The sequence below is a fragment of the Marmota flaviventris genome, chromosome 18 (genome assembly GCF_047511675.1).
Source record: "Marmota flaviventris isolate mMarFla1 chromosome 18, mMarFla1.hap1, whole genome shotgun sequence".
Classification (NCBI taxonomy): Eukaryota; Metazoa; Chordata; class Mammalia; order Rodentia; family Sciuridae; genus Marmota; species Marmota flaviventris.
The window spans coordinates 43,660,086-43,672,712 of NC_092515.1; the positions used below are offsets into that span (position 1 = coordinate 43,660,086).

Below are 12,627 nucleotides of genomic sequence, written 5' to 3' on the forward strand. Positions count from 1 at the left end.
GCTGAAATGTTTTATCCAAATGACATTTACAATAATAAAAATAATAATTGTTATTACTAATTATATTTAATATTAACAATGTTAATAGTATTATTAATGCTAATGGATTATTACTACTCTAAATATAATTATGACTATGAAACACAAAGCAAGATTGAACATGAAGCTTTTTAAAATTTCCATATTATTTCAGTTTCCCCAAAGATACCTAATGGATTCGTGGTGTTTCAAGTACACCAAATATTTCAGTTCAGAGGAATATATGGGGTAGGTATTACAAAGGTCACGATGTTTTTAGACCACATTGATGTCTCAGGGAAGAAAAAAAAAACTTTACTTCAGAATTTCTTATTCACCACGAGCTGTGTGTTGTTGTGAAATCGTGGCTGACACACTTTCAAAGAACAAGACCATTTTGGAATAACATAGAAAGTTATTTGATGGCCTATAACGGATGGACAGAATTGCTCCAATCTTCATACATTTTCCCATACAGAGGCAAGGTACCTCCCTCCCTGCCCCTGTCCCTTCCCAGGGTGGTGGGGTGTGTTCCTCTGTATTCTCTGCTTCAGAATTATCAAAAGTTAGGGGATCTGTCCTGTGGCTGAGGAATGAAGAAACAAGTCAAAGTAGCCAGAGACTGAAAGTTTGTGGAGGCCTTCCTAAAAGGCATATGAATCTGACACGTTCCTTAGGAATTAAACCGAGAAATTTCATGAGCAGCCAAAGAACTGAGAATTTTACAGAATACACTCCTCCTAGAGTTTTTTTTTTCCTACTTTGTTTTCAGATTTGCAAGTCAGATATGAATTCCCTTTCTCTCTTACAAAGAGGAGTTCCAGTACTGACAATGATATTTATCAGGCTTCACACAGAAACCAGTTTGGGCAATGAGTGGATGCTGTCAAGGGATCAGTCACTGCCCCCGCGCCCAGCCAAGTCCTGACTCACGGACGGACGGTCTCCCTCCTCAGCACGGCACAGCACGACGCAGACTGCATTTCCTACAAGACATCTAAAACTCTATGGTTTGCCAAATTTGACTTTTTCAGGGAATCTTGAAGCACTCAACCTTGAATGTCGTCAAATGAAAGGTTGTTACAGAACAAGTCAGCTTCTCGATTGCTCTGATTTATGGAGAACTAGCCCAGCACCATTTCAAAAGGAAAATTCATATGATGCAGCCAGTTTTTCCCGCCCACATCCATTCTGACATGAGGCTCATGCTCAGGTGTGAGCTGTGGACACACTTTGACTCCCCCTTTTTCCTATGTTCCCTTCTAGTAGCCATGATCATGGCTGGGTCCACAGAGATGATGGACATGGCTCCCCAGATCCTGCCCTCTGTGTAGCCCTCCCACTGTAACACATCATGGATCCCCAGTGAGAAAGTCCCACGGCAGCAGGTTCTGTCTTCTCGGAACTATTCACATGGAACTCTACACAGGGCTCAAGCTACATAACCTCTGCCTCAGCTGAAGTCTCAGAGACTGTCTCTTCTACTTAATAGAATTTCCACCTCCTGGGGCTATATCCACAGCTTTTCATTTTGGGTACAAATAAATAAAATTCCTTTGGTACATTTTTTTTTTCAAAAACATGTTCCCAACCCTAAGCAATATTACTGACGCTCCCTAATCCCCTCCAAGTATGCCAATGATATAGATATGAAGTGTTTTCCTTATGTTAAGGAACAAAGAAGATAACCTTGTTGGAATCCAATGGGTTCAAAAATGCCCCCAGACCTCTGCCCTTGCCTCTTTCCCCCTTTGTTGAGTAACTTCTGCTGGTCTTTTAGATCCTAAGTTGTCCTTTTATTGAATTTCATCCATCTTCCTTCTCATTTTAGTTTTTCTCTTTTGACTGCTGAGGAGACTGTCTTTCCCCCTACACTCCAAACTCTTTCAAGCCAGGAATTATTTTTAACCTGGTTAAACACATGCCTAGCACTACACCTACACACAGTAGGATTTCACTTCTGATGCTTATAAATAACAATCTTCTTGTCATTCATATCACTATCATCTGAAAAATACCTGCGTATTTTACCATAAATGATAGTGGCAAGTCAGTTTCCCAAATATGTTTTGGACCCTCTACCCTTAAAGCTTTTTTGGTAATGCTACACAAAACAGGCAGAACCTGAGTATGGCTAGGAATCTGAAACCATCTCCCATGGGATTTCCCATCCCTAGAGCAACAGGGATAAAATTATGCCCATCCTGTGACACCCCTTCACTGATCTCTTCAAAGTCAGGCTTAGAACCAGAACCCGGAGACACAAGCACAACCCTTTCTCTGATGCAGAGTATCTTGGGGTTTAGTGAGAAAGAGAGAAACGTATAGATATGTATAATACAGCAAAGCAAGGTATGATAAAAAGCACAAAGAGAGTTTCGAAAATACAAAGGAAAGGTAGCTGAGTTGGGGGGAAGAACGTGATCAAGGAAATGCCCCCAGTTGGAGAATGATTAAATAAATTATGATCAGTTCCATTACAGTAGACTATGAAGCAGCCTTTAGAAAAAAAAAAAATATGGTATTGCATTAAGTGGGAAACATGAGTAAGTTTATATCTTGGGGAAAGACTGAGAGGATGTGTGTACATGATGTTGGGTTTTCACTGATGTCAGATCCTGTGTGTTTTCCCTATTTGTTTTTGATTTTTATTGTCCATATGGTATTGTTCCCATGGGGGAGGGTAACAGGTAAATGCCACATGAAAGTCAGCTTACCCTGCCCACGAGCACAGGGTCAGGCCCGGTGTACTCCTCTATCACAAAGAACTGGTTCCAGACCCAGCCTCTTTTGGAGCGTTGCAGCACCTGCCCCTCCTTGCCCTTCTCATGATGTCCATAGAATGAGGGCCGCAGGTGGCTTCGTCGCTCCAGAGCAAATGCCTGGCTGTGGCACAGCATGCTCAGGCACACCAGCGCGGCTTGTAAACAGTAGTTCTCCTTCATTTTTGGTTATGTGGTAGGCACAGGAGAATGCAGCTGTCACCTTTCCGCCAGCCCAGCCGAGTGGTATGCCTTTCCTATGGTAAGTCTCCGGGGTACGTCAAGCAGACCTCTCCTGGAACTGAAGGTCTTCGCTCTCTGAGCACATCACGTCAGGGCTGCCCACTTCCCCAGGCGGCTTCTGCAAGCAAAGAGAGGTTTGATTAGCTGCAGGCTTCACCCTCACCTCATTTCATTTCCATTTAGTAAACAGTTAGGTTTGAGTGTCAGTCTTACCACTTGTCAGCCTAGGGAAAGTTAATTGATTTCTTCTGAGTTCAACTCACTCATTTATGAAACGGGGATAAGAATCCTACTCATTGCAAGGTTGTCACAGGGATTAAATGAGTAATACACATAAAGTCTCTTAGCACAATACCTGGTTTGCGGTATTTATCTGTTAGTGTAATTGATTGTGCATGTGTTTGCTTAAGTTCTTGTAATAGATCAACTTGGAGTATTATGAAAGCCCAGGAGAGGAGCAGAGAATCCAAACTAGAGATGGCAGAGACTAGGGCAATTAAGGCAGATTATCTAGAGGGTAGAATGGATGAGCACAAGAAGGGAAAGAATGGGATATATTCTGATTTGGATGTAAGGTATCCCCACAACAGCTCACGTGTGAGACAACGCAAGAAGGTTCAGAGGAGAAATGATTGGTTTATGAGGTTAAGAGTTGGGTCATTGGGGCAGGACATCATGCTATATATTTTGTATCTGGCGAGGGTAGATCTCTTTGCTTCCCTCTGCCACACTCTTCTGCCATGATGTCCAGCCTCACCTTGAGCCCTGAGGAATCCCTGAGGAATGGAGTCTGCTGTATATAGATTGAGACCTCTGAAACGGTAAGTCTCCAAATAAACTTTTCCTTCTCTACAATTGTTCTGGTCCGGTCTTTTGCTCACAGTGTCGAAAAAAGCTGACTAAAACAGGATACCTTACAGAAGGACCAGCATGACCCTAACCCTACAGGTAGTGAAAGGCACAACATATTCCAAGACTTTAGCATGACTGGAAAATGTAAGGAAAGCAGGCAATGGAGCATGATAGAGATGAGAGGTCAGGTCCGATCCCAAGGATGATGGGCAGTAATTGTGGAAGGTAATTAGACTTGAGGATCAGATAGGCCTGAATTGAAATACCACTTCTAGGTCTTATGAGTGACCTTGGACATGTCAATCAGTTACTATGAGCCCCTGGGGTCTCCTGTGAATGACAAGGAGGACGAGAACTTTTGCACCCACATAAGACTGAAGACCGAGTGGAAAACTGACACATGTTGGCATGCTTCCACTTTTCCTAGAAGGCCACAATCTAAGCCTGCAGTCTCCCTTGCTTTAGGGGTGAGTGCAGATGGAGGTGCCCAGAAGAGGTGCTTTCTCTAAGGGAGAAATTGAAGAACAGGAATAACTCAGGATACCATAGCGATTTGGCCTCGGTAGTCTAAGAACTAAAGGAATTAGAGGAATTCCAATTTGTTCTAATTCCTTCCCTTCTGATGGTCTTTGACTCTGCCAAGCCAGGCCCCCTCTTTTTTTTTTTTTTCTTTTTTTGTAATATGGCAAAATGATATTTGGGGAACTTATAGATACAAGATAATTTCAGGAGTCCAATCATTGTTCTCAACAACACTTGTGATGGTAGCATGATAGTTACTTCTCAAATAATAGAAAGTATAATATTCAAGATTTGTGATATATGGGCACGTGGGTGGGTAAAAGTGTAAGAGAGAAAAAAGGCGGGTCAAAAATGAAGTGTTTGCCATTTAACAGTTTCAACCTTAAACGCAGCATTTTAATAAGACACTAAATGTTTTTTTATATAGCAAGCCAAACAGACAATGTGGAAACAGCACAGAGAGGCCCTGGAAGTGGTGAGATCCCAAAATGAGGAAAATAGGAAGCAACAGGAAGGTCTCTGGGCTTACATGGGGAAGAGTGAGACTGGGTGGGAATCTGCTCCAGTTTATCATGGAACCTCATTATTTTCCCTTTTGTGACAATCTGCTTCATTCTCGGGATAATGAAGCCCTTGACTGAAATTCTCTATACAGGCCTCCATCTTCATATTCGTGGTTGGAGCTCTGATGAGAGATGGTGGGGGCCAATTTTTCCCCCTGACTCATGTACTATGTCTTTACTAGACTGGAAATCAGCCTCTTAATAGTTGAGTTTATATCTTATTTGATATATACCTGGGATCTGAGCTCAAAGCAGTCCATCCACAAAATTCGAACATACGATTTAAACCACATACTTCAAGTTCAAAATTAATATTGCCTCTATAGAAATCCAAGAAGCAAGAGAAAAGGAAGAACATATGGTGCTGTGAGATCCCTGCCCATTTTGTACCATGCCAAGTATTAAACGTTCATTCACATGGTGATAAATTATTCTTGCATATAAACTGTGAAGTGTATTTGAAAGAAAGGGTTTAATTAAAGTCGATATTTCTGCACCTCTCTATTCTGGCTGCCATTTTGCTGTAAAGTACAATTATTTCTGACACCAAAGTGTTGAAACTAGATGACAACTTTTTTCCCCCTTTTTAAGAAAAACAATCTAGCTTAATGTTAATGCGTTTAAGAGTTTCCATATGACCAATAAATAATCAACCTTACCCTTTGTTAGACGGTAAAACTGTCTGCTTATTTCTGTTGGAAAAGACAGTGAAATCAACTTGCTTGTGAATGTCATTGTCCAAATTCATTATGTTAAGTGCTAAGATGACTATGCAATATATAAAAATTTTTAATGATTCCTCTAGCTTTGTATAAGATGGGTTTTTATCACTTTTTGTTTATTCACTTTGAGAAGGAAAATCTATTTACAAAAGTATTTTTATAACCATTATTCTAAAAGCTTTACAAATATTAATGTGTCTGTTGATTTCTATAGCAATCTTGTAAATGGACATGCTTCTTGTTTGAAAGGAGAAGGAAACTGAGGTCCAGATTAAAAAAAAAAGAAAAGAATCGAAAAAGAAATTTGTGCTAGGTTAGGCTTCTGGTAAGAGGTGAGCTGGGATTTGAACCCATGCCATCTGGGTCTAGTTAGTCTGTTGCTAATCAGTGAATTAATATCTCTTTCCATTTCTTTTGTATTTCATAAGGAAATTATATGGACACTGTAATAAAAATGATAACCTAGCAGCCACCTGAATATGGGAAGTAAGCCAGTAATTGGGTGTACATCAATAATAATATTATAATGAAAATATTGAAAAATAGATAACATTTCTCAGGTGCTATCTGCTAAATGTTCTTGCAAGGGATTTCCATGAATTGAGTCACCCAATCATTCCAACAACTCTACAAAGTAGTACAAATGTTATTCCTGTTTTACAAATAAGTAGTCTGAGGTGCACCAAGAAAAACTAACTCACACAGGTTACAGAGCTAAGAGGGAGGGGAGCTGAGATTGAACCCCCTGCATTTTGCCCCAGTACCTACATTCCTATCCCTATGATTCCACCTGTCATGCCTGTTTGAGAAAAGACTGAGGATCAGATTGTAGAAACACATCCCCAGGAACACATAACAGACTGACCATGACAATAATTTAAGTTACACGAGCAGGAAGGCTTGGGGTAGGCTATGACAAAAACTATGAATTAAACCCAAAAGAAAAAAAGAGAAAGCATTTCATAGCAAGACCAAAGAGGAACAGGAAGTAATTATATCAGCCCACCCACACAAATATACACCCACGCCTTAATGAATTCATAGTGCACAAAAGTTAAGCTTTGTTTTTTAATATTTTTTCATCTTTCAGAATTTCTACACTTACAGGTTAAATATGAATATATAAGTTAAAATGTACTCAAGAATCCTTTCTTCAGGTTTTGTTTTTCTGTTCTTTTTTTTTTTTTTAAAGGAAATGTTTCTAGAATCTGGAGAAGTGATTGATGTATTCAGTGGTAGAAACTTTGCAGGAATCTCTCATGAAAATTAATAGGAGACCTCCCTCCTAAGAAGACCTTGATGTTGGTAATAATTAGGAAAATATATCAGTGTTCTAATTAGCTTTAATAAAGACCCCCAGGGAAGTTCTTGAATAATCTTTCCATTAAAGCACTTTCCATAATGCCTAAGCATTGGGGTTCCTCTAAAACATATAGGAGGGCTCTATTTTATGAAGGGAGCATATTGCTTGGAGGGAAAAATAAATGTTGTTGAAAGTCACAGGAGTAATAACATGACAGGAAAATGGATTTGCAAAACCACCAGCCCTAGATGGAAAGCTCTCCCCTCTATCTTGAGAGCAGATAGCCCGTCATAAGCTACTGCGCCCTGAGCATAAAACTCTCTTGCTGTGCCTGCTTTTGTCTCTGTAAAAGAAAATGACATATACGGGTGTTTAAGCATATTTGGACTCCCGCTGGAAATTGTTACAGGGTAGAGAAGGAAAGACGAAAGCACTTAACAAAAAGGAAACGGATTTGAAATTTCAGCTCTCTCCTCCCTACAGAGCTGGAAGGATCAGAGAAGACGGACCCATTCTTTTTTATTTCTAGGTAGCTAAAGACAGGTTATCATTAATGAAGGATATTACCAAGGCCCGCACTAGAATCACAATCCATTCTGTATGGGTAAAGTCCCCTTGTTGGTGAGCTCAGGAGCTCTGATCTCCCCTTCAACAAACACAGCTTTGTAACCAATTTGATTCTATTATGCAAATTATTTCAAGCATATTTTATTCCCCATTTTGATCTCATCATTCAGCACTGAGCTGGTCTCTGGTTTCAAATCAAATCACAGGAATTATGTTTCGTCTGTGAAAATCACTGAGGAAGAGAAGAGGAAGCATTACAAGAATTATCGAATCACGGGTCTTCTTCCCTGATTTCTGCACTGGCACGAACTCGAGGCAATCACTTCTTTTCAGGTGCAAAATATACAGTGTAGACTACAAAAGGATTATGGTGTACATTACTCCACAATAATACCAAATTCAAATGTTATGTATGCAGAAAAATGGCCCCTTGTTAATGACCATTGAGTTCTCGAAAGATGAATGAAAATGTCACAACTGCTCCAAGGTAAGTCTGACTCTAGATAACGTCCCGGAGCTCAGCTTTGGAAGTAGAAAGATCATTCCCTGCTGGTGTATCATGCAAACCTGGACTTAAAACCTAGTTCCACCATGTACAGTTTAGACAGAATTAAGTTACAATAGTAGATACTAACTCTGGCCAGTCTCCTGGTTTTCCTAAAATTGGACAGCATGCTCTGGGCTCAGTACACACCATTTTATTGTGTTTTCACCACAATTATATGAAAATATTACTCAGATCTTTATTCATGAGAAAACTGAAGCTCCAAGTTGTGAAGTAACTCATCCACGTACAGGCTGAATCACTGGCAAGATTGCAATTCAAATTCAAATTTATATGATTACAAAAACTGTGTCTGGCTTGGGAGTATTTCACCTGCCTCCCAAACTCTGAGAGTTCATATTCCTGGTCTTCAGTACAAGGAGATTGCATTTTCCAACTTCAAGGATCATCTCAACTATACAATTTTATTTGATATGGAAACTCATCTTTGTCAGATGGGAATTCCATTATGCTCTATGTCTGCATAATAAGACTTCATATTCTTGGGTCCCGTAGCCATATCATAGGAATCCAACGTAAGGCCCCTGACCTCATCCTTGTGTAACCATTTGGTACTTATTTATATTTTTAATAATTAAATCATCTCCAAGTGATAAGATGGTCATATGTTATGTGTGCACTGAAAAACTTAATATCGTGCTCTGTTCAGTCTTTAAGACAGACTTTTTCTCACTGCAATATTTTTCAATGTTAATTATTAAGATGAATAAAATATATCAACACTTATAAGAAATCACAGTGTCAGCAGTGTCAGCTTTGACTGTGCTCTCCATGAATGTGTGGAAAGGGAGAGAGATTTCATATTTCATTTTCATTTTTTTTCTTCTGCATAAGTTAAACTACCTGGATGAAAATGAGGTCAAAGTGGCAAAGATATACAGATGCTTGACATCACTTAACGTCACTGTTAATATGAAAGTCCTGTATGAAAATGCCCCATTGGCTCTGACCAGCAAATATGTATAAAACTTTATTTATTTGCCCATTTCTTCATTTGTCCATAACTTTTCGCAGTGCCAGGTTTGGGTGGAACTTTGGGAATAAACTGAAGTCAAGTAGCACCTGCCTATAGGATCTGTCACTGTCTTCTGCTAATAGTGAGAACATGACCTATGCAGATGAGTGATGGTAGGATAGGGTCAATGCAAACAAGACCCTGTCCAGGAGCAAGAATGAGTCAGGGACCACAGCCCTACAGATGAATGTGTGACATATCAGCTGACATTTGCCTACTTCAGTCTCTTCCAAGTAAACCCCCACACCCACACTCACCAAAGCCTGGAGCATCCTCCCCTCATACTCTGAGGAATGATCACACCTACTCCTGTGACAAGCCATAAACTGACCACTGACTGCCTCTACCTCTGCCACATGGCTCATAATGATAAGCTGGGTGAGTCAGATTCTCCCGAGAACTTGAATACAAGAAAGCAGGAATCCTCTGCAGTTGGTAGAGGGGGCTGAAACAGGTAGGTTGGGAAGGAACTGAGGAATGGCACAGCCTCTAACTGACATCCAGTGGTGGCTCAAGTTTCAGTGAAATTAGGACAAGAATAAGTCAGTTAGAAACCAAAGAGAAGTAAAGACAGCCTCTGTTCTTATGCTATGCCAATGGAAAAGCGTGGGGCCCTGTTTTCTGAAGACCTAGGCAATCGGGGATTGCCCTCTAGCTGCTGTCTCCAAGGGTCCCAGCCCTGCTGATTTGTTTCTGAAGTTTTATGAAGTCACATGTAATATCTTGTCCATCAGATGACAATACACTGCCTTTTTGCTGCCCCTTGCGAAAACAGGACCTAAACCGGGCACGGTGGCTCATGCCTGTAATCCTAGCAGCTTTGGAGGATGAGACAGGAGGATTGCTAGTTCAAAGCCAGCCACAGCGAAAGCAAGGAGCTAAGCAACTCAGTGAGACCCTGTCTCTAAATAAAATAAAAAAACAACACAAAATAGGGCTGTGGATGGTCAGTGGTTCAGTGCCCCTGAGTTTAATCCCCAGTACAAAAAAAAAAAAATCAGTGACCTAGTAAACTATGAGAATTAAGAGGAAAAAGTTAGGCCTGTTCAAAGGTACATTACTGTAGTTGAGGAGATCACTTGTTCAGCTGTAGAAACTGCCATTTTCTCTTGGGCTGGGGATGTGGCTCAGTGGTAGAGTTCTTACCTAACAAGTGTAAGGCACTGGGTCTGTTCCTTAGCACCACATAAAAATAAACAAATAAAATAAAGGCATTGTGTCCATCTATAACTCAAAAAGATATTTTAAAAAAGAAAACGCCATCTTCTCCTATGAATTTCCAAGGAAGATGAGGCCCCCCCAAAAAAAGAAAACACCAGATCTCTAGACCAAAAGTCAAGATAATGTGGTCTAGCATAGAGGTTCTACAAGTGAAGTGATGTGTAACTTCAGGAAAAAAAAAAATGCTTCTTCCTCAGGGACTAAGTTTTCTTTTCATAAAGTAGAAAGCTGGAAATTGCCTATTAAAGGTTCTTCCATAGCTACAGGAAACTGTGAGTCTGTGCTTCGCTGAGACTGAGGGACCTTCTGGGATTGGAGGTTTTCATCTCATTCTAAGGTCTGTGCCTGGCTGGTGGGATAGTCCGCTGCCCATCTCCAGGAAGCCTCACAAACATACAGCATGATGAGAGCAGTGCCCTCTCAGCCTGGGCAATGCAGAGCCCTGTTAATGTGACAAGTCTTGAATCCTTGAATTAGGAATGAGCCTTTGCTAATGGACAATGGGAATCCATTAAAGATTTCCAGCTAAAAGATTGGCAGGATTCAGAATATCTAAGGCATGCAGGAGAAACTAGGGTGAGCAGTAACATCTGCTAGGAAACAATGAACAACAGCAGGGGCTCAGGAAGAAGGGCTCAGAGGACTGGAGCTCAAGTTACTACTCACTGGATGTATGACTCATCCTCTGTGAGTCCAGGCTGCCATGTTGGAAATGAGAAGCACACTAGCATGGGTCTCAAAGTGGGAGTGCAAAGATCAAAAGAGGTGATGCTTTGAGAGAACTTTGTAGGGTACCTGTCACATGGGGAACATTAAGAAAAAATGTTAAGTTTGTGAAGGCAAGAGACTTTTCTTTTCTGATCACTATTGTAAAACAGTACACACCCTGGAACACAGTAGGTGACTAAGCTCAGTGAGGGATGCTGCTCCCTCTACAAGTAAACAAATGCCTACTGTAAGCCCAGGATATGTGCATTGGCACAGCATGGTGCCTGCCCCATGAAGGGCCCAATACTTCTAAAAGGAATTGGTAAATGTAAAGACAGATGTGCATGAGGGTGCTGAGATAAGTAATCCAGTGGTGTCCAATCGAAATATAATGTAAGTCACATGCATAATTCTGAAATTTCTACACAATATGTTTTAAAAAGTTCAAACATGGATGAAATGAATTTTAACCACATATTTTGTTTAGTCCACTATGTACCAAATGGTATCATTTTATCGTGTATTCAATACATAAACTATTGAGATTGCCTGATTTTTGTGTGTGTGTTTGTGTTTTGTCTGATGTCCTGGAACCACTGAAATAGTTCAGGGAAGAGGCGTCCTAAACTAGAAACAGAAGACTTAGGAGAAGGAAGGGGTTCTAAAATCCCATTCTAGAGCCCTGAAGATGCAGAGGCCCCTGGGACTGAGCAGGAGGAGAGAAGATGAGACCACTGTAAGGAGAAACTGAAATCATAACCGTGCTGTCCCTGACCTCCTCAGGAGGAAGGCAGGTTTGGAAAGCAAAAACACTGGGTATTAAGCATTTTAATCTTCGTGAAGCAGGTGGACAGGTGGACAGGTGGACAGGTGGACAGGTAACTCAAGTTCTTCCAAGGGTCACCATCTTGAATGCAACCCTTTGTGTTGAAGCGTGGAGATTTTGTTACATTACTAAACTCTAGAACCTCAGAAGTGGATGACAAGGGAGGGAACTTCAACTATTGATCGTGCACTTCAATAGACAAGTAGGAAAACTGAGACACAGAGCTGATCAATAACTTATCCAGAATGAAAGTCAAGGTGAGGAAAAATCTCAAATCCTCACTGTACCCAAGAAAAACAAAGGCACAGGAAGAAGTACCAACAGGAGAAAATTCTCTAACATCTTCCTTTCCCACTCTCCCCCAAACCTGGATTAAAAGCAATCTTCTCTTTCAAACCATTTTCAGAAAACAATGCAGCCCAGGCTCTATAAGGGGAAACAGAGAGACTGTCAGAGGGGAACAAGACCAGGGCCAACCACCTGCATATTCTCCCTGGAGTCTGAAATCCTGCAGAGAGCCACTGTGTATGGAACATTCCGTTTTTATAGGTGTAAACAATGTGGAGGAATCATGCCAAGGTGGCCTAGATAACTGACAGGGGCTGGATGTAGCCTTTTGAAATAATTACTAAAGCCAGGAGAGAGAGAGCACCTCAGACCCCCAGTGCTCAGAACCTTTAAATTCTGAGAAATGCATCCTATGACCCGAGTTCACTCAGAGCCACACACACACACTGGTC

At 40.9% G+C, this 12,627-nt stretch overlaps 1 protein-coding gene across 2 annotated transcripts in view; it reads right to left on the reverse strand.

Moving 5' to 3' along the window:
• Cdh11 (cadherin 11) overlaps nt 1-12,627 on the reverse strand; it is a 149,473-nt gene that overhangs the window by 45,792 nt on the left and 91,054 nt on the right. For both annotated transcript variants that reach the window (XM_027939085.2, XM_071605209.1), the window contains exon 3: nt 2,736-3,141. In XM_027939085.2, coding sequence (XP_027794886.1) covers nt 2,736-2,963 — 228 coding nt within the window. In that variant the 5' untranslated portion in view covers nt 2,964-3,141. The remainder of the gene's footprint in view (nt 1-2,735; nt 3,142-12,627) is intronic.